A 22,452-nucleotide genomic window follows, 5' to 3' on the forward strand; every position below is an offset into this window, starting at 1 on the left:
CAATGTTTCAAGCAACAGCAGGATGCACTAGGCCTGTCCTGCAGGTTTTTTATGGGGGGGACAGATGGACTGCAACTGCCTACTCTGCCTACTGATGGCTGCTTTGAGTCCCAAGTTGCAGGCAGAGACCATCTAGCCTGCCTAATAATAATAATTCCCCCCCCCAGCATTTTATTTTTTTTATTGTTGTTGTTGTTGAGTCGTTTAGTGGTGTCCGCCTCTTCGTGACCCCCCGGACCAGAGCACGCCAGGCACTCCTGTCTTCCACTGCCTCCCGCAGTTTGGTCAAACTCATGCTGGTCTCTTCGAGAACACTGTCCCACCATCTCATCCTCTGTCGTCCCCTTCTCCTTGTACCCTCCATCTTTCCCAACATCAGGGTCTTTTCCAGGGAGTTTTCTCTTCTCATGAGGTGGCCAAAGTCTTGGAGCCTCAGCTTCAGGATCTGTCCTTCCAGGGAGCACTCAGGGCTGATTTCCTTCAGAATGGAGAGGTTGGATCTTCTTGCAGTCCATGGGACTCTCAAGAGTCTCCTCCAGCACCAGAATTCAAAAGCTTCCATTCTTCAGCGATCAGCCTTCTTTATTAACATTCTTATATTACATCGGTAAACCTTGTTATATTACATTACAGGACTTACTATAATATAATTTCCAACGCGTATACAAAAAATATATACAAATTTTATATACCTAGAAAGAAAATGAAACAAAAAAAGTAAGAACAAAGAAGAAAAAACAACATTTTTTCCCAAAAATAATATACAGTACATACCAACACACTAGACTTCTTGTCTTTCCCGTTGTATATTCCTTTTTTTACAAATGAATGTGCTCTTATTATTGTATATTTCTTTACATGTTATCTAATACATTCCTATATCAATATGTGCTCTTAGTCTTATTTCTCAGCTCAGTCTCACTCCAACGTCAGTCAAATGCTGGCATAGATAGTGAACCGTTGCTGTGTTTTATATCCATCCCACTTTTCCATATTTTTTTGTTTTGAATTGCCTCTCAGGGTATTTGTTAACTGCGCAATTTCAGCAAAATTCTTGTAGCTTGTAATGCCAGTCCGTTATTGTCGGGGCTTCTTGTTCCTTCCACCCCTTTGCCACCAAAGTCCGAGCTGCAGCCGTTGCATAATAATAAATTTTATTTATACCCTGCCCTCCCCGGCCAGAGGGTGGCTAACACCGATAAAATCATAGTAAAAACATAATAGGGGGGAAATAGAGAAGGGGGGAAATCAAAATACAGGTTAAAATGCAATTTAAAGTGCAGCAGGGCAGTTGGGAGCAGATTATACGGCCAAAGAGGTTTCCCTGTCCAGCTGGTGCCTGGAAAGGATGTCAGATCTAACATTGTTCACAGAAGCAGAGAACTGTTGGTTGGACAGGGCACCCCAGTGGCCATCTAGTCCAACCCCCTGAAATGCAGGAATCGCAGCTAAAGTGTCCTTGACAGATGGCTGCCCGACTTCTGTCCATGGAGGCGCAGGTCAATTCTGTGTCCAGGGCAGCTGTCTACCAGCTCCATCTGGTACGCAGGATGAGACCCTCCCTGCCCGCAGACTGCCTTGCCAGAGTGGTGCATGCTCTAGTTATCTCCCACTTGGACTACTGCAATGTGCTCTATGTGGGGCTACCTTTGAAGGTGACCCGGAAACTACAACTAATCCAGGATGCGGCAGCTAGACTGGGGACTGGGAGTGGCCACCAATACCATATAACACCGGTCTTGAAAGACCTACATTGGCTCCCAGTATGTTTCCCAGCACAATTCAAAGTGTTGGTGCTGACCTTGAAAGCCCGAAATGGCCTCAAAGGCCCAGTAGACCTGAAGGAGCGTCTCCACCCCCATCGTTCTGTCCGGACACTGAGGTCCAGCTCCGAGGGCCTTCTGGCGGTTCCCTCCCTGCGAGAAGCGAGGTTACAGGGAACCAGGCAGAGGGCCTTTTCGGTGGTGGCGCCCGCCTGTGGAACACCCTCCCACAAGATGTCAAGGAAATAAACAACTAGCAGACTTTTAGAAGACACCTGGAGGCAGCCCTGTTTAGGTAAGCTTTTAATGTTTAATAGGTTATTGTATTTTAGCGTTCTGTTGGAAGCCACCCAGAGTGGCTGGGGAAACCCAGCCAGATGGGCGGAGTATAAATACCATATTATTATCATCATCATCATCAAAAACCTCCAGTGAAGGACAGGAGAGTCGACCGCCAGCTAAAGTGAAGCAAAATGCAGAAAACTTCAGGTAGTGATAATTACAAAAAAAAAAAAAGGACAAAAAGTAGTTTATACCATGGAAACAAGAAGAAATTCCGACGAAAGAAGAATGGCAGAGGAAATTAATGGACTGTTCAGAATTGGACAAAATGAGAGGAAGGATTCGAAACCTGCGGGACCAGAGATTCACAGAAGATTGGAAGAAGTATATGAACTACTTGAAAAGCAATTGTAACCAACAAATTACGCCAGTAGGACTACAAGAAGTTTTGTAAGGAGAAATATACAAAGTGTTACAAAGTAGAAAAAGAATAGAGATATTGGGTATGAGTTTGAAATGTAACAGGGAAAATAAGAAATGTATACTAAGAGTTTGGATTGGAAAAATATCAGACAGGACAGATGGAAGTCAAAAAAATTGAGTAAGATGGGAAAATATGTTTAATTACTGTTGAAAATGGTATGTTTTTAAAAAAACTAATAATAATTTATATATATATATATATATTTAAAAAGTAGTTTATACCATCCTGGCATTGGTAAGACAATTGGCATATTAACTAACCGGCCAATGCTCCAAATTTTAGGTGTTTTCCTATTTCTTTTCTCTTTATCCACATTCCCAAAGACATGCACGATATTCTTCCCACACCGCCATATATATTTCACCCCGAACAACAAGCCTGTGAGGTAGTTCAAGCAGGAAGGGACTGAGCCCAAAGCGAGCTGCCTTCCTTGGGGCAGCAGGGTGTGTCTGCTCAGTCCTAAAAGGGTAAAGGGACCCCTGACCATTAGGTCCAGTCGTGGACGACTCTGGGGTTGTGGCACTCATCTCGCTTTACTGGCCGAGGGAGCCAGCGTACAGCTTCCAGGTCATGTGGCCGGCAGGACTAAGCTGCTTCTGGCGAACCAGAGTAGCGCACAGAAATGCTGTTTACCTTCCCGCCAGAGCGGTACCTCTTTATCTACTTGCACTTTGAGGTGCTTTCAAACTGCTAGGTTGGCAGGAGCAGGGACCGAGCAACGAGAGCTCACCCCGTCGCGGGGATTCGAACCGCCGGCCTTCTGATCGGCAAGCCCTAGGCTCTGTGGTTTAACCCACAGCACCACCCGCGCCCCTGCTCAGTCCTAGCTGAACTCTAACTTTTATGCCACACTGGATGAGCAAAATGCACTCTAGACATGCTCAGAGGGGTCGCCGTTGCTTCTTGGTTTGCAAACGCAATCTGGAGCAAAGGTAGGTGGTGCTATTGATTAAATGCTGGAAGGACAGGTACCCCCTCGCTCCAAAAATAAATAAATGACAAAACCGGTGTCCAGTGGTCTGGCTAGAAGCTACAGCAAAAGTTCACTGCAGGAGAACAACTCAACGAATTGGCCAAGGAATCAGATCTATTTCAATATATTGGTTCCGGGGCTGCCTATAAGACACTGGAAATCTAACTTTGAGGCAGTTGCACTTTGGAACTCCCTGCCTATTGATATCAAGGGCACTCTTTTCAACACCTGCTAAAAAACATTATTGTTTAGACAAGCCTACCCAGAAGTGAAAGCTGGATTTCGAAGGGGCAGAGGAACCAGAGACCAAATTGCAAACATGCGCTGGATTATGGAGAAAGCTAGAGAGTTCCAGAAAGACATCTACTTCTGCTTCATTGACTATGCAAAAGCCTTTGACTGTGTCGACCACAGCAAACTATGGCAAGTTCTTAAAGAACATGTCCATTCTAAAGGAAATGTATGGAAGTGAGAACTGGACCATAAAGAAGGCTGATCGCCGAAGAATGGATGCTTTTGAATTCTGGTGCTGGAGGAGACTCTTGAGAGTCCCATGGACTGCAAGAAGAACAGACCTCTCCATTCTGAAGGAAATCAGCCCTGAGTGCTCACTGGAAGGACGGATCCTGAAGCTGAGGCTCCAAGACTTTGGCCACCTCAGGAGAAGAGAAGACTCCCTGGAAAAGACCCTGATGTTGGGAAAGATGGAGGGCGCAAGGAGAAGGGGACAACGGAGGACGAGATGGTGGGACAGTGTTCTGGAAGAGACCAGCATGAGTCTGACCAAACTGCGGGAGGCAGTGGAAGACAGGAGGGCCTGGCGTGCTCTGGTCCAGGGGGTCACGAAGAGGCGGACACGACTAAACGACTAAACAACAACAACAACAACCCAGATGTTTGATCCATTGCAGTAATTTTAACTTTCTGTACATTTTAAAGTATTGTTGCAATTTTTCTTCTTCTTCTTCTATCTTTTTGCAAACCGCTTTGAGGTTTATGGGTCTTTTCTTTTTCTGCAATCAAGGAATATATAAATTTATATTAAATAACAAATAATAATTATATATATATATGAGAGAGATAGTTTTTATTTGGTTTTACAAGTATATAATTATAACAACACCAGCATTCACATCCACACTCACAGATTCCTTCAAATCCCTCCCCTGCATGGGTCCTTTTATTAAACCTTTTCTACTGCATCGTTTCCAATAATCTATATATATTATATAACCTCATTGTCTCCATAGTACTTGCTACATTAGAAGTGTTATTGCAATCCTGCTTATGTTTCCATCTGCTTACAGTGGTCTCTAAGATAAAATATAAAGTCTTCCAATAATAATAATAATAATAATAATAATAATAATAATAATAATAATAATAATATATTTTTAATTGTTTATCTGTGAATTTTTGCTGATTTTTAAAGGGAATCTAGCAAAAAGCTTCTCCCATTTTTACTCTGCCCAGAGTCTTTCCCTTCTGCCACCCATCTCCACCCCCAAACTGGGAAAGGGTTCGGCTGTAGACATTCCTCCTCCAGGCTGCAGTTTGCTCAAATGCCCAGCTTTTGTCCCTAACAGCTGGCCCCAGGGAGGCCATTCACTTCCATTTGCAAGGTAATTTCTTCCTTATGTCCCTGTGAACTCGCCCTGAGGGGGGAAGAGAATGAAGATTTCATGGCATCAGGCCTGCAGGTGGAGGAGACCTTAAAGCGAAAGGCTCACAAATAAGGCCATTATCCTAGGTGACGATGTCTACCCACAAATCCAACTCAATGGTGTAATGTTGGAAAATGTCGATCACATTTCCTATCTGGGCAGTTATCTTTCCACAAGGGCCAGCATTGATGCCAAAATCCAGCATCGCCTGAGCTCTGCAAGTGCAGCTTTCTCCTGACTGAAGCGGTGAGTGTTTGAGGACTGGGACATTCAAAGAGAAACAACAACAACAACAACAACAACAATAATAATTTATTACTTGTACCCTGGCCATCTGGCTGGGTTTCCCCAGCCCCTCTGGGCAGCTTCCAACAAAGATTAAAAATACATTAAAATGTCACACATTAAAAACTTCCCTGAACAGGGCTGCCTTCAGATGTCTTCTAAATGTCAGGTAGTTGTTTATTTCCTTGACATCTGGTGCGAGGGCGTTCCACAGGGCAGGCGCCACCACCTAGAAGGCCCTCTGCCTGGTTCCCTGTCACCTCACTTCTCGCAGGGAGGGAACCGCCAAAAGGCCCTCGGAGCTGGACCTCGGTGTTCAGGCAGAACAATGTTTACAAAGCTGTTGTCCTACCAACCTTACTGTCTGCTTGTGAAACATGGACCACTTATCACCGGCATTGCCAACTCCTCAAAATATTCCATCAACGGTGTCTCAGAAAATTTTTACACATCATCTGGGAAGACAGGCAAACTAATGCCAGGGTACTGGAAGAAGCAAAGATCACCAGTTTCAAAGCGATGATTCTTCAACATCAACTTCGTTGGACAGGTCATGTTGTGTGGATGCCAGATTATCATCTTCCAAAGCAACTCCTCTATTCTGAACTTAAAAATGGAAAGCGTAATGCTGGTGGTCAACAAAAGAGGTTTAAAGCCTCTCTCAAGGCAAATTGTTAAAAATGTAGTATAAACACCAACAATTGGGAAACACTGTCCTGCGTGCGCTCCTGTTGGAGAACAGCCTTTCCCAAAGGTGTCGTGGGTTTTGAAGACGCTCGAACTCAGGACGCGAGGGAGAAATGCGCTAAGAGGAAGGCATGCTTGGCAAACCCTCACCGTGATTGACTTCCATCCGGAAACCTATGTCCCCACTGTGGAAGGACGTGTGGATCCAGAATTGGCCTCCAAAGTCACTTACGGACTCATTGTTAAAATTGTGTTTATGGAAGACAATTTTACTTGGCTACAACTGATAGAAGAAGAAGAAGAAGAAGAAGAAGAAGAAGAAGAAGAAGAAGAAGAAGGCGGCTTGCAGACTGTGGTGCTCTTCCGTTCAAAATGTGCAAAAGGAAAACAGGCTCTCATCAAATGGAGAACCAGAGAAGGAGAGACTGCTGAAAGCACTGCAGAGAGGAGAAACACCATTATGTACCTGTAGCAGCAAAACCGGAGGCCTTCGTCTGCCCCAGCTGCATCATAGAATAGTAGAGTCGGAAGGGACCCCCAAGGGCTATCTATCCCAACCCCCTGGCAGATGAGGGTTCAACCTCTGCTTAAAAACGTCTGAGGAAGGAGAGCCCAACACCTCCAAACAGCTCTTACTTCCTGATGCAGAGCTGGAGCAGGAGTTTTTATACCGCTTGGACTCAGGGATCGATTCTCTTGAGGGGAGCGTTGCCTCCAACCACTAGGCAAAGCTGCCTCATGAGTTTCGAAATGTAACTAAAATCAATCTCTGACTTCGCTAATAGGAAAATGGCTTTAAAAAGTTTAAAAGGAGATAGGATATTAATATATCAAGGATGGAATAATAAATAAAGTGAATAATACAACAATAACAAAAATAATAGTAGGTAAAGATCACACAAGGGATGCGGGTGGCGCTGTGGGTTAAACCACAGAGCCTAGGGCTTGCTCAGTGGCGTAGCGTGGGGGGTGCAGGGGGGGCCGGCCGCACCGGGCGCAACATCTGGGGTTAGGGCAAATCCACAGGTTAGGGGGCGCAAATCCACGGGTTAGGGGGCGCAAATTACTTGCCTTGCCCCGGGTGCTGACAACCCACGCTACGCCACTGGGCTTGCTGATCAGAAGGTTGGCGGTTTGAATCCCTGCGATGGGGTGAGCTCCCGTTGCTCGGTCCCTGCTCCTGCCAACCTAGCAGTTCGAAAGCACGTCAAAGTTCAAGTAGATAAATAGGTACCGCTCCGGCGGGAAGGTAAACGGCGTTTCCGTGCGCTGCTCTGGTTTGCCAGAAGCGGCTTAGTCCTGCTGGCCACATGACCCGGAAGCTGTACGCCGGCTTCCTCGGCCAGTAAAGCGAGATGAGCACCGCAACCCCAGAGTCGGCCACAACTGGACCTAACGGTCAGGGGTCCCTTTACCTTTACTAAAGATCACACACAGGTGGCGGGAAGTATTGTGCTGCGGGGGAGGGAGGGGAAGGGATTAATTGAAATGGTTAAAGATTGGTGTAGGATTTAAGAGATTTAAGTTTTTATAAAGATTCTATAAGGAAAGCAGAAAGCAGCAAGAAATATCAAGTAAAGGTATCGGAGGGGAGATCAGTGTAAATGAAAACATGAGACTTATGGTTCTGTTACAAATGATTTTGTTTTGGAGTTGTCTGGTTATTTTGGAGTTGTTTGTTGTTAAGAATGTATATTATGTGAATAAAATAATAAAAGATTTGAGACGGGGGAAAAGGAAAAGAAATAAAAAAGGCTTTGTTTCACTCTATACTATTCTCCTCTGCTACAGGAACCTTTTATTTGAGATTTTTGCTTTTATCTTCATCCCAGGGTGAAATCTGAAACCCTCCTGGCACCTCCGAGAGGCCAAATCAATTAGGCCTCTATCTCTTCCTATACTCCCTTTTAAGACAGACCAGTGCACAGACTTTTATGACTTTTTAACACCAAGGCAGTGTTTTTCTCTTCCTTGGTTGGCTTAGTAAAGGAATTGGCCTGCTGTGGATTTTGGGAGGGGGCAAATATATCTCTCTCCCCCTTTTTCACCCCTAAAAAAAAAATTCCAGACCTGCGAGTTCCAAGGGATGTAAGGACAGAGGGAGTTATAGAAATGTGTAGCTGGAAGGGACCCCTAACGGCCATCTAGTCCAACCCCCTGGGAAAATAAAGATTTTCCCTCCCTCTCTAATCCTACAAGAATGACTGCAGTCCTGGGCACGCTTATTAATCAATCATTACCATTTCAATAATTTCTCAGCTGCTTTCCTTTTATCGAAATAAAGGCAATGCCCCAGGCGTCTGACCACAGCATGCAGTCAAACAAAACACCAATCGCTAAAAAAAAAAGATCGCCAACAATTACGGCCCCAAAGAGAAGTCGCTTTGAGTTCTTTTTGGAAGGGAAAAAACCCATCTAAATAATTATGCAATCAATCAATCAATCAATCAATCAATGAAATGCAGCCTGCGAACTTCATTTGCTATTTTGGCCTGATCCGCCAGCTTGTGCGCGCTTGGGAACCGCCTCATTCTCATTCTCTCTCTGCACGTGCTCAGAGGCACTCTTGCCCACCCCCACATTCGCCATTCGCTCCTATTTCAGAGAAACAGAGGTTCCGCGCTAGGACGAAGCCGCCGCCTCCTCCTCCTCCTCCTCCTCATTATTATTATTATTATTATTATTATTATTATTATTATTATTATTATTATTATTATTATTATATCCTGCCCTCCCCAGCCAAAGCCGGGCTCAGAGCGGCTAACAACAGTAAAATAATACAGCATTCTAAAATCAATTCATTCTAAAATCAGTTCAACGGATGGAGCTTCCCAAATTGGAGGGCGAGCGAGGAGTTAAAACCGGGAGGGGCGTGGCCGATGCTGAGGGGGCGTGTCTCCCACCATGCCCCGCCCTCCTCCCTTATATAAGCCCCGGCGCTGCGCTTTGCCCATGCCGTCTTGCCTGCAGCTTCTTCCCCGGCCGGCGGGCTCCCCCGAGGTCCTCTAGTCGGCGCGCCCCCATCAGAGGAGGAGGAGATGTTCGCCGCTTTCCCCGCGGAAGCTCCGCCGCAGCAAGAGCTCGGAGGGGCCCCGATCCCTGCTGCCGCTGCCGCCCCTCGGGCTCTTCCTCCTCCTCCTGCCCCCGAGGACCCCCTGGAGAAAGTCAAGCGCCCCATGAACGCCTTCATGGTGTGGTCGAGCGCGCAAAGGCGCAAGATGGCACAGGAACACCCCAAAATGCACAACTCGGAGATCTCCAAGCGCCTGGGCGCCGCTTGGAAACTGCTGCCCGACGCCGAGAAGCGGCCCTTCGTGGACGAGGCCAAGCGCCTCCGGGCTCTGCACATGAAGGACTACCCCGATTACAAGTACCGGCCCCGGCGCAAGGGCGGATCCGGGCGCGCACGGGACAAGGGCGCACAGGCAACAGCCTCGCCAGGAGCCTTTCCGTGCGCCCCGACGGCCGAGACGCGCGCCTGGAGCGCATACGCCGCCGCCGCCGCGCCAGGAGGGACCCCCGACGGCAGGGGCGCCTGCTACCCCTACGAGCTCGCCCAAGGAGCACCCGGAGGCGGAGGAGGAGGCGGCTACGGGGCCGGATCCGCCGCGCCCTACAGGTGAGCAAGAAGAGCAGCCCCGACGGCGCGCGGTGGGGATGGGTGGCTCGTGGGTGGTTTTGGTGATGGTGCGTAATGCTCGGAGGAGACCCCTCGGGACGCTTTGAGCGCAGGGAGGGACGCTTCGAGTTCGCTCCTGCACGCGAGTAGACCCTCTGGAGGTTGGAAGGGGCTCACGACGTCCACTGGGTGGTAGGTGAGCTCTACTCCGGTGTAGAGGCGTGGAAACTGTAGACCTTGCGTAGCCGCGTCCGTAGGTTTCCGTGGGTTGGAGGCGAGCCCTACTCGGGAGGAGGCGCATTGGATTTTTACACCCTGGGAAGCAACGTCCGTTAACTTCAATGGGCTGTAGGTAAGCCCTACTCTGAGTAGACCTTTTTAAAATACTTTTTATTAAAGCGGAGTAAACGCGTGGAAACTTTAGACCCCAGGTAGCAATGTCCTAGATTTCAGTGGGGTTGTGGGTGAGCCCTACTCGTGAGTAGGAAGCTCTTTAGATCTAGGGTCGAAACGTCCGTAGGCTGCAGTGGGTTGGAGGTGAGCCCTACTCTGGAGTAGGCGCATTGACGCTCTTGCGCCTTGGGAGTTAGTGGTGTCCTTTAATGTCAATGGGTTCTATGCGCAATTAGTCCTACTCGGAGCAAGACTTGGTCTCATTTCAGCGAGAAGTTTGGGAAGCTCTCCTCGGAGTAAACCCATTGCAACTCTGAGGCCTCGGGGGTAGCGATGTCCAGTTTCAAGGCGCTGCGTGCAGGGCTGTCTCTACTCAAGAGTAGACTCACGGAAGCACTTGGACTTGGGGTGGCAGCAACGCCTGTTCACTTCACTGGGTTGCATCAAGCAGTCGCTTCTGCTCAGAGTAGACCCATTAAAAATAATGAAAATGGCTGTTACTTTCAGTGGGGCTACTCGGATCAAGGCTTGGTTTGATGCATCGCAATGAGGGCGACTAATACCGCAATAAATAATTTGGACCACATTTGGAGCTTCTCGTGGCGAAAACCTTTCCTCCCTTCTAGCCTCCTTGCAGGCGATCGTGTGCGTGCTTACTCGCGAGTAAGCTCCGCAGTGTCCTTTCCAGCTTTCTGGGTGGGCGGGGGCTACGATCCTGTGCGTGCTTCCCTGCGGAGGAAGCTGCGGGGAAGCGCAGCGGGAGGGTTTACTTTGGAGAAAAACCAGGCCTGAGCACTGTGCGCTTGGTGGATCGGGACCATTTCGGCTTCTCACGAAACGGACTTCCTGGATTTGCCGTCAGCTGAGCGTGCGAGACGAGCCTTCCTCTTGCTTTACAAAAGTAACCGAAGGGAAGAGTGAGGGGGAAGAAAAGAAAAAGAGAAAATCTCCGTTTGGTTTCCTATCCAGCCAGAATTCCCATCCCGTGTTCCGATTTGCAGGAATGTTTGAACGTGTGCAACCAACAACCTCCCGTTTGTTTGTTTGTTTATTTAGTTGCATTTACATCCCAGGTCCTAGTCCTGCGCTCTAACCACTATGCACGGCTTATAAATCAGGTTTTGTTTCTCTTTTTCCAAATTAAGCACCTCTTTTTGCATCACCCCCCCCCCAAAATGTGTGTTTTTTCTTTAAATTGCGTCTATCTGGAATGAGGGACAGGGGAACTCCTTGCTGCAGTATCCTCACTAGAGGAACTGCCTGCCCAGAGGCTGCTGCAATTGGCTGCTAAATTCCTGCGGTCCAGGATTCAGATCTGGGATCTGTGCTGGGGGCAGGTTGTCCGGAATTGGCTTAAGTGTCATCTATAGAGATAAGCTTTTCAGCTGCTGATTGTGTTACAAGAGCCGGACACCTGGGTTCTCCGGAGGGGGGAGAGGAGGGAGGTGCCCTTTCCGCACATCTGCTTCCAAATGTTGTTTCTAGGGCAAGGTAAAAACTTCTTTTTGTGGGGAGAACTCAGGGATTTTTTTTTTTTTGCAGAGAATCTAGGAGTCCCTACCCACCTTAAATGATAAAATTTAAACACTGCTTGATTGTGTTTGTTTAAAAAAGATACAGCCCCGCAACCTGAAAGCGGAGATCAAGCAGGAAAAAAGAACTGTGATTCGAAACTTTAAACAAGTTGAAATAACAATAGACTACAAAAGATGATTTAAAATTTCATCCGCTGCCTTTGCTGTCACCCGAGTTGAGAACCCAGGTTGCCCAATGTCCCTTTACAAAAAATAAAATTCTGCCTCCCTGTATTTGGGGGACCCAGGAGTCCTGCCCCCCTCTGTTTGGGGGACCCAGGAGTCCCTCTGTTTGGGCGACCCAGGAGTCCTGCCTCCCCTCTGTTTGTGGGACCCAGGAGTCCTGTCTCCTCTCTGTTTAGGGGACCCAGGAGTCCTGCCTCCCCTCTATTTCAGGGACCCAGGAGTCCTGCCCCCTTTTGTTTGGGGGACCCAGGAGTCCTGCCTCCCCTCTGTTTGGGGGACCCAGGAGTCCTGCCTCCCCTCTGTTTCGGGGACCCAGGAGTCCTGCCTCCCCTCTGTTTCAGGGACCCAGGAGTCCTGCCTCCCCTCTGTTTGGGGGACCCAGGAGTCCTGCCTTCCACCCCGGGGCTGCCCTCCTTCCTTCCTGGAGAGATCCCCAGCGCCCTGGCTTGCTGCCCCAGATCTGTCTCAGCAGCGTCATGCCCCGGCAAAGCTGGGTGGCTGCTGGCCCTGGCAATCTGGGTGCGGCCCCCCACCCCCACCCGGGGGGTTGCCAGCTCCTTGGGTGCTCTCCTGGGTGCATCATCGCCCTGCCCTGCGCCAGACACGCAAAGAGGAGCCCTGCCCCTGAGGTCGTGACCGAGGGTGGCCTAACTCGCACTCGCACCCGAGCCGCTTGGCATGTGGGGGGGAGAGGGAGGGAGGGAGGAGGCATGGGAGAGGCAAGCCTTGCGGGTGCCGTGGGGGAGAGCCAGGACTCCTGGGTCCCACAAACAGAGGGGGGCAGGACTCCTGGGTCCCCTAAACTGAGGGAGGCAGGACTCCTGGGTCCCCCAAACAGAGGGGAGGCAGGACTCCTGGGTCCCCCAAACAGAGGGAGGCAGGACTCCTGGGTCCCCCAAACAGAGGGAGGCAGGACTCCTGGGTCCCCCAAACGGGGGGGGGGGCAGGACTCCTGGGTCCCTGAAACAGAGGGGGGCAGGACTCCTGGGTCCCGCAAACAGAGGGGAGAGCAGGACTCCTGGGCCCCCCAAACAGAGGGGGGGGCAGGACTCCTGGGTCCCCCAAACAGAGGGGGGGCAGGACTCCTGGGTCCCCCAAACAGAGAGAGCAGGACTCCTGGGTCCCTGAAACAGAGGGGGGCAGGACTCCTGGGTCCCCCAAACAGAGGGAGGCAGGACTCCTGGGTCCCCCAAACAGAGGGGGGGCAGGACTCCTGGGTCCCCCAAACAGAGGGGGGGCAGGACTCCTGGGTCCCTGAAACAGAGGGGGGGCAGGACTCCTAGGTCCCTGAAACAGAGGGAGGCAGGACTCCTGGGTCCCCGAAACAGAGGGAGGCAGGACTCTTGGGTCCCCCAAACAGAGAGAGCAGGACTCCTGGGTCCCCCAAACACAGGGGAATTAGAGGACTCCTGGGTCCCCCAAACAGAGGGCAAAGCTTTGAGGATGGAGAGTGGTGGTCCGTATTCCGGGGACCCCTGGGGAGGCGGGCGGGAGTCTGCTGGGTGAGGAGGGGCTGGCAGGCAGGCAGGCAGGCAGGCAGGTCCGGACAGGTTTGGGGGCTCTCAGCCAAAACTGGAAGAACAGGCTGGCGAGGAATGCAGGCCCGCCCCACAGGCCCCAGGGGATTAGCTTTCTCTCTCTTCCCGCAGGTGGCGAAGGGCTGGGCCCCGGCAGGTGCTCTCCTGGGGTTATGGCCACCTCACAGCCTTGCGCACAACACAACACTCCCGGATTGTGAGCATTGGAAAGGGGTCCCTCAAAGGTCATCCAGCCCAACCCCGGTGGTTGGCCGATTTAGGGCGGGCGAAAGAAAGTTAGACAGTGGAACTCCCTGCCACCAGAGGCAGTGGTGGCTACGAACTAGGCTATATAAAAGAGGATTATTCCATTGTTTTTTTACCTTTATATCCCAGCCCTTTTCCTTGGAGGTGGTTTCTCTCCCTGGTTCCCTCTCCATTTTGTCATCACATCAGCTTTGTGAGGTAGGACAGGCGCTGAGAGGCCGCGACAGCGAGCTTCAGGGTTGAGTGGGGAGATTTGAAGTCAGGTCTTTGCGAGGGCCTGGTCTGACATGCTGGCTCTTGTAATAATAATAATAATAATAATAATAATAATAATAATTAGTGAATAAATATATCCAATACTATATAGGTCCGTGGCTAAGTTCCCCTCCAATTTCTTACAATATTAGATTTATTTTTTTTAATATACTTTTCAGAGATATACATTTCACTGATTTTACATTCATTTGAACATTTTAAAACTTCCTTCCCCCTCTTCCTGCATTTTCTTAATTTGAATTTTTCATATATTCTGCCATATCCAAATTAGTGAAACTTAGAGAAGGATATTAGAGATGTAACAAGAATTTGCTGTCTGGTGTGGCTTCAGGGCTCGGGTTATTTACATATATTAACATTATTTCATTTGTTATAGCGGCTTTTTCCTCCCGGAAGCTCAGGCTGTGCTGCGAATGCTTCTCCGAAATTACTTTTTCAATTCACACAACAACCCTGTAGTGTAGGTCAGGCTGAGAGAGATGTCCAGTTGAGGTTCATGGCAGAGTGGGGAATTCGAACCCGGGTCTCTTCCCCGCCCCCAGATCAAAGCCTCTGACACTCTTAACCAGGCCTAGGCAAACTCCGGCCCTCCAGATGTTTTGAGACTACAATTCTCACCATCCCTGACCACTGGTCCTGATAGCTAGGGATGATGGGAGTTGTAGTCCCAAAACATCTGGAGGGCCGGCGTTTGCCTAGGCCTGCCTTTAACCATTGCACCACGCAGCCCGAGACCGCTTAATCGCCAGGGTTTCGAAGGCCCGTGCAATAAGAAAACCAGGCCTATATTAGATAGATAATATACGAGAAGGGAAAGGTCCACAAGGGATTTTTGAGCCATGTGATAAGGAAATCGCTTTATAAGAAGTGATTAGTCTTTTAGACTAATCATCTGAAGGCAGCCCTGTTTAGGGAAGCTTTTAATGTGTGGTGCATTACTGTATTTTAATATTTGGTTGGAAGCCGTCAAGAGTGGCTGGGGAAGCCCAGCCAGAGGGGCAGGGTATAAAATAATAATAATAATAATAATAATAATAAATAATAAATAATAAATAATAAATAATAAATAATAAATAATAAATAATAAATAAATAATAATAATAATAATAATAATAATAATAGGAGGAGGAGGAAGAAGAAGAAGAAGACATGGAGTAAATACAAAGGAAAACATACTTACGTTCGTTGTACGTTTGTCTTTTAAAGCAATACAGATTTACTCAAAAAAGCAGGCCTGCCAGGAGAGCCCTGGTAGACTCTTCCTGAGAATGGAGGTTCTATTTCTGAATACCCATATTATATATGGGGTGGGGGACTGGCTCCCGGGTTTCCTTGGGTGGTTAATTGGCCGCTGGGGGCCTCTGTGGATGTTGTTCTCTCCAGCTCCTCCTCCTGTTAAAACAGGATCCTTGAGATTTACGGATTTTGAGACTGGAGAAAGTCCTTATTAATGCAGCACTGTTAACCTGTGGAACTCCCTGCCACAAGTAGGCAGCGATGGCCACTAAAAATCTCGATGGCGTTAAAAGAGGAGGAGCCATCCATGGAGGAAGAGAGGTCTACTAGCCAGGATGGAGGTGGCAATACTCCTCTCCTATAAACCACTTTTTTGGGCCCGTGGGGGCACCTGGTAAAAAAATATTTTATGTGTCAGGCGCCAAGCAGAACTGCTGATGTCAAGTACGTGTATGACTATTCTTTCATTTCAGAAGTGTGAGCTGGGCTGGGGAAGATTGGTCGGTGTTTGTGCCGGCTGCTGGGAATTGTAGGGGGAAACTACAGTTCCCGAGTCTCCGTGGGGGAGTTTGTGCGCACCGGGCACGCTTTAAATGCGTGGGTTGGGATGGATGACCTTTGGGGGGGTTTGTCCCCTTGCAACAGTGTGGGCTTGTTTTTTTAAAAATGATATTTATTAAGTTTCAAATAAACACATATAAACAGAAATACAAACAACAATAAAAACATACAAAAACCAACAAACAAAAACAAAACAAGTATACATTCAAACCTTATTTTCTAAACCTAATTTCACCGACCTCCTCACACCTCCCCCTTCTGTATTCTAATCTCATTTATCTTATCAGCAAATCCATTCCCATATTTCCCATAGTTTTTATTAATTCTGTTCTTTTTCCTTAATCAACGCCCCTGCAAACCACTAATTTTTAAACCCATATCTTTTTAGCTTTCATTAATTTTGTAATGTTTATTAAAATAGTCTTTGAACTTCTTCCAATCTTCTTCCACGGTCTCTTTGTCCTGGTCTCGGATTCTGCCAGTCATCTCCGCCAGTCCCATGTATTCTGTCATCTTCATCTGCCATTTTTCCAGGGTGGGTAGATCTGGAGTCTTCCAATACTTCCCAATAAGGATCCTTGCTGCTGTAGTAGCATACATAAAAAAAGTTCTGTCCTTCTTTAGCACCACATGGCTTACCATACCCAGGAGAAAGGCCTCTGGTTTCTTCAGGAAGGTATATTTAAATACCTTTTTCATTTCATTATATATCATTTCCCAGAAAGCCTTAATCCTAGGGCAGGTCCACCAGAGGTGAAAAAAAGTACCTTCATTTTCTTTACATTTCCAACATTTGTTATCTGATAAGTGGTAAATTTTAGCAAGCTTGACTGGGGTCATGCACCACCTATAGATCATTTTCATAATATTCTCTCAAGGCATTACATGCCGTGAATTTCATACCGGTGGTTACCACCGGCAACGGTGTGGTTTTGTGCCTGCGAGGTGATCCTAGCGGGCAGTGCTACAACTCCCAAACCCTCTTCTTTGTTTCCGCAGCACCCTGACGTATGGCGCCCAGCCCTCCCCGGTGATGACCACAATGATCAAACAAGAAGGCGGCTTGCAGCAGTTTCACCACTCCTTCGGCGACTTCCATGATGTGATGACGGCTTATTCCCTGCAAGCTTGCGATCCTGCGGAGGGGGCGCCCCAATACTGCATTTCCCAGCACCCCTACTTGGGGTTCAGCAACACACCTCCGCTGACCCACCTTTAACCGGTTTGAAGGTGGCGGAGAAAGGACTGATTTGATTTGGGGTTTTTTTGGGGGGGGGTGTTGGTTTGGGGGCTGTTTTATTTCCCCAGCTTCGTGCAAAGGGGGATAAACTTAATTTCACTTGTGCACAAGTTTGTGTCTTGCGTATATTGAAGCGGGAAGATTTGTACAGGACATTTTTTTACCTTAAGAAATGAAGGAAAAGGGAAACTCTTAAGGGTGGGTGGGTCCCCCAATTCCTGCTAGCAGGGATTCCTCGTTTGGGTGGGTGGGGGGTTATATTTTGCTAACTACTTTTTTAAACAAGTTTTTATATTAAAAAAAAAGGAATAAAAGCTGTTTGTGTGAAAGACCCCGGTTTGTGGGATGCAATGGTGTGTGCTTGCAGGCTCTTGGCAAATTGTAGAGTTGGAAAAGGGACACCCAAATATCATCTAGACCAACCCCAGACCCCACAAGGCAGGAATTTCAGCCGGGACGCTATGGAGCAGCAAAATAGTGCCCCTCGGTTGCCTTGGACCACAACTTCACGGCGAAGTTCACGGTTGGCCATGTGTCTGGGTTGATGTGCTTCGTGCGCGGAAGCGGGTTGGGCTAGATGAACTTGTGTCCCTTCCAAATTCCGCGAAGAGTGGCTGAGGAAGTCTGGAAATGCTTGGAAATCTGTAGCTGCAAAGGTGCAAAGATGGCTGGAATTTATAAGGGGGATAGAAGCACAGGGAACCGCCCATACAGAGTCATGGATATAATAATATAATAATAATAATTTATTTATACCCCACCCATCTGGCTGGGCTTCCCCAGCCACTCTGGGCGGCTTCTAACCAAATATTAAAATACAGTAATGCATCAAACGTTAAAGGCTTCCCTAAACAGGGCTGCCTTCGGATGTCTTTTAAAAAGAAGATAGCTGCTTATTTCCTTCACATCTGATGGGGAGGGCATTCCACAGGGCAGGCGCCACCACCGAGAAGGCCCTCTGCCTGGTTCCCCGTAGCTTTGCCTCTCGCAGGGATGGAACCGCCAGAAGGCCCTCGGAGCTGGACCTCAGTGTCCGGGCTGAACAATGGGGGTGGAGACGCTCCTTCAGGTCTACTGGGCCTTTGAGGCCGTTTAGGGCTTTCAAGGTCAGCACCAACACTTTGAATTGTGCTCGGAAACGTCCTGGGAGCCAGTGTATGTCTTTCAAGACCGGTGTTATGTGGTCTCGGCAGGCGCCCCCAGTCCCCTGTCTGGCTGCCGCATTCTGGATTAATTGCAGTTTCTGGGTCACCTTCAAAGGTAGCCCCACGTAGAGCGCATGGCAGTAGTCCAAGCGGGAGATAACCAGAGCATGCATCACTCTGGCGAGACAGTCTGAGGGCAGGAAGGGTCTCATCCTGCGTACCAGGTGGAGCTGGTAGACAGCTGCCCTGGACACAGAACTGACCTGCACCTCCATGGACAGGAGTGAGTCCAAAATGACTCCCAGGCTGCGCACCTGGTCCTTCGGGGGCACGGTTACCCCATTCAGGACTAGGGAGTCCTCCACACCCACCCGCCTCCTGTCCCCCCAAAACAGTCCTTCTGAATACTGGACCGAGTGAGCCCACGGGCAGCAGGTTTCAGGAAGGGAATCCCCATTGGGACCTTCTTCACGCCAAGCAGCTGTCCTCCTCCTGCTGAGCTACGGTTGTTCCCTTGAAAACGAAGCAAGTTGCTAATCTTCATGGTTGCGAACGAAGGGTCACAGGAAGCGGCCTTTTGCTGGATCGCGCTATAGATCCATCCACCTCAGAATCAACAAGTTTAAGGAAAAAATTAGAAAACCCCTGAAACGGGAAGTAATTGACTAGAAATATTATCTTATAGAATTAAACTAAATAACAAAAATCAACAAGTTTAAGGAAAAAATTGGAAAAACCTAGATTAACACCAGCAGTAACTTCTAGAACAAAGGAGCATTTGAGCCCTGTTTTTGAGTTTAAAATCTAAAACAGCTTATTTTATATTCCTTTCTTTGAATTTATGCTATGTAGGTTTTTAAAACCTTTTTGTAAAGGCAATACTGGAGTTTTCACAGCCGAGTCTTCTTATTACCACTGCTTGGTTTTCTTTAAATAGGGCTATGTCTAAAGCTTGCTATTTAGATTTTCAGACCTTTTTTGTAAACTCAGGGGAGCGTTCCAGCCCTGTTCTTGAGTTTAAAATCATTTAAGGTTTATGATTTCTCTGTTTCCTTCTGAGGAAACTGAATAGTTCAGTGAAACGAGGTTTGTACCCCCCGGCGTCCCGTTAAGGCTTTGTTCAGTTCTAGGTTTTTCTAATTTTTTACTTACAACTTTTTTGATTTTTTTTTTTAATTTAGTTTAATTCTATAAGATAATATTTCCGGTCGATTACTTCTTGTTTCAGGGATTTTCTAATTTTTTCCTTAAACTATTTGATGTTATTTGGTTTAATTCTAGAAGATAATATTTCTAGTCGATTGCTTCTCGTTTCAGGGATTTTAACGGCATTTCATTTGTTTTGTGTAATTTCTCTTTTCCGTGACTGTCTTTTCTTCTACAGGAAAAGGGGATTGGCCTGTTACTGGGTCCCTCTGGCACAGCGCAGGCAACCCCTTGTGTACCCACCTCCTGCCAGTCTCTGGCGATGGGTGACTCACCTACTTCGTGCCGGGACAGGTGTGTGCCAAGGGTAGGGCGGGCTGCCACCCACAGGCCCGGGAACCGGAGCGAGCCCAGTTTTTGGGGGCAGCCCTGCTCCCCGCCCGCCCTTGAACATGTCCCGTCCAGCCCTGATCCAAAAAGGGCGAGCGGAATTGCTTAGATTGGCTTCCTTAGAAGGAAAGTTTGCAGCGCTTGGGGGCATCTCGGGTCAAGAGACAATATGGTCGACTTAAAGCCACGCAATTCTCTACTGCGACTCCTGCATTACCGGCAGGGTCGAGATGGATGACCTTTGGGGGACCCCTTCCAATCCGGATGCTGCTTTGAGTGAAAACGGTGCGTTTTGTTTTTCCCCCAAAAGGCTTTTCTCAAATGAAAACGGCACACCGGTTCCCCTTCCTCCTCTCGAAGAGGCTTATTGCAGGATGGGAAAAGGAACACCCCAAAACACGGTTCGAAATTCTCAAGGTGCCCGTCATATTTTGCCACCGGCGCTGGCCCAGTTGTGACTACGTGGGCAAGTTTAGAAACTAGCAATTAATGCACAGTTAATTCCATTCCCACTGTGTGTCCGCTTCTCCTCCTTGCATACCGAGACGAGTGAATTGTTGGTCACCTTTGAGGAAAAGCTGAAAATGCATTTGAGTCTGGGTGCGGGGAGAAGTTATTAAGTTTAGCACAGCTTTCTGGATATCGCTGTGCAATGGCTGCCTCCTTTCTGTGCTCCGAGGGCACCGGATTTTGCAAAGCTGGTTTCTTTACTGCCCACCTTTCGGAGGCTACGGCATTAAAACCACACGATTAAAAATTGGAGCGTAAAAATAAGCCGAGTCTGGAAAATAGACCCTTTTGAGTGTCAAAAACTCCAACCCAGGGTAAAGAGGTCTTTGGCATTCGGTGGAAGCTGTGTCACAAATGCACAAGTTGCACCTCTGGTCTGTAGGTTAGGGGCCACCAAAGAAAAGGCCCTCTTCTCCCCCTGGGCTTACCCCCATGTTCCCCCTGACCCTCTCTGCTGATCTCAGCACAAACCCATTTAAAGGGACAGAAACAACCTCAAAAAATGGGAAAATGACACCAAAACAGCGTCCAGCGATCTCTTGTGCCTCTGTAACTGCGACCCCAGGAACACTCCTGGTTTTCAAAACTGTTTCCAGAGGCTGAGAGAGTCCTTGCGGGCTTTTCTCAAACGTTGTTCCCAAAATAAGAAGACTTGAACGCTTGGTTTCTCGGAACGCAATCCCGCATTATAATTTATAGGGTTTCACAATTTTGAGCATCCTGAACCAGCTCGGCTGTTTTGAAACAGGGGATTTATTATTTTATTTAATGGTGTATATATAAAACACAGAACAATTGAAACGGTGGGGTGGGTGGATTACATGAGAACTATAAACAGAAGCCCAGCCAGAAACCTGGCTGTTTTTGCTGCATTTTGGACCAACTGAAGTCCCGGGACAGTCTTCAAGGGGTGGCCCCAAGCAAGCTAGCATTGCAGTAGTCCAGCCTGGAGGTTGCCAGAGGCAGTTGCCAAGTCATTTTGGAGGGAGGGGGGCCTCGGGGCAGCCTGTCTCCCTACAGATATTTTGGCTCCTAGCATCCTGGTTGCGCTGGCTATACCTGAGTGGGGTTTGTGGTCCAAAAACAGCAATTTAGGGGAAAAGTGCTCCCCTGAGGCTGATGAATTGGGGTGGCAAGAGTGAGCCCCCGTCTTTCCACAATCCGAATTAAGTGATGGGCAATGGATTCCTGCACAGCTGGAAACACATCTTTTTAACTTAAATACATCTTAGTGTATGTTTGGTCTTTGTGGAAGCTGCCCGGGGTGGCTGGGGAAACCCAGCCAGATGGGCGGGGTACAAATAATAAATTATTATTATTATTAAAGATCTATGTTGTTACAAGATGCAACGTGGGTCTCCAAGTAGTTTAAAAATCCCTTCGTAAGAGATTGAGATTCTCCTTTTGGCCATTGAAAACAGGCTGCAGGATTAAAGCCACCTGTGGAACTCCCTGCCACAGGATGAAACAACGAGGGCTTAGAAGGATTCGACAAAACCGCTTCCTGTTGCTGTGATGGTTATACGTTGCTCGAGTTGCGAGGCTTCTGACTCCCAGCTCCAGGAAACCCCAGGAGGGGAGAGCGGCTCTTGCACTCGGGTCCTGCTCGCGGGCCTCCCTTAGGGCCACCTGGTCAGCCCCTGTGAGAACAGGTTGCTGGACTGGATGGGCCATTGGGTTCGATCCAAGCTCTTAAATTAGCATGGAGACTCCAGCTCCAAAGACAGTCTACCTGGATTCTTAGGTAGGGCACAGCAAACTTTTTCAGCAGGAGGCTGGTCCACTGTCCCTCGGACTATATTTTTTGGGGGGGAAATGAACGAATTCCTATGCCCCACAAATAACCCAGGGATGCATGGTAAATAAAAACACACATTCTACCCATGTGAAAACACGCTCGTCTGTGGGCTGGATTGAGAAGGCGATGGGACACCTTAGTTTGCCTACCCATGTTTTGAGGGGCATATGGCCCCCTGTGAGAACAGGGAGCTGGACTGGACAGTCCAGGGGGCCCGATCCACTGGGCTTTTATGTGTGCTGCTTTTGCAATCCAGGTAATCTCAGCCGCTTAGCTGCAGCGATGTTGTGATTCTAAAAGCAGTGGGGTGTGTGTGTGTGTGTGTGTGTAAAAGGGTGGGGCGGTGTGTGTGTGGGGAACACCCTTTGGCAAAAGTTTAAACGCTACAACATCCCCCCCCCCAACTGCACTCCAGGAAGACAGCTGCAGATCTGCTCTGACTCACCAGCTGTCCCT

The 22,452-nt window shown here is 48.4% G+C and overlaps 1 protein-coding gene across 1 annotated transcript; it reads left to right on the top strand.

Annotated features, from left to right (window-relative positions):
* Positions 1-9,103: 9,103 nt before the first annotated feature.
* On the top strand, positions 9,104-17,250 carry SOX15 (SRY-box transcription factor 15). Its single transcript, XM_081836189.1, has 2 exons — positions 9,104-9,757; positions 16,767-17,250. Exons 1-2 carry the CDS (start codon positions 9,177-9,179, stop codon positions 16,984-16,986), a joined length of 801 nt encoding a protein of 266 aa, XP_081692315.1. The 5' UTR covers positions 9,104-9,176; the 3' UTR covers positions 16,987-17,250.
* The last annotated feature ends 5,202 nt before the right edge of the window (positions 17,251-22,452 follow it).

The sequence above is a fragment of the Podarcis erhardii genome, assembly GCF_964252035.2.
Source record: "Podarcis erhardii genome assembly, chromosome: 13".
NCBI classification, from domain to species: domain Eukaryota; kingdom Metazoa; phylum Chordata; class Lepidosauria; order Squamata; family Lacertidae; genus Podarcis; species Podarcis erhardii.

What these genes read in the sequence shown, in the direction of transcription:
- SOX15 (XM_081836189.1), top strand. Translation starts at nt 9,177, where the DNA reads ATGTTCGCCGCTTTCCCCGCGGAAGCTCCGCCGCAGCAAGAGCTCGGA. An exon ending in GGATCCGCCGCGCCCTACAG is followed by an intron (nt 9,758 to 16,766) that starts GTGAGCAAGAAG and finishes TTGTTTCCGCAG; the next exon opens with CACCCTGACGTATGGCGCCC.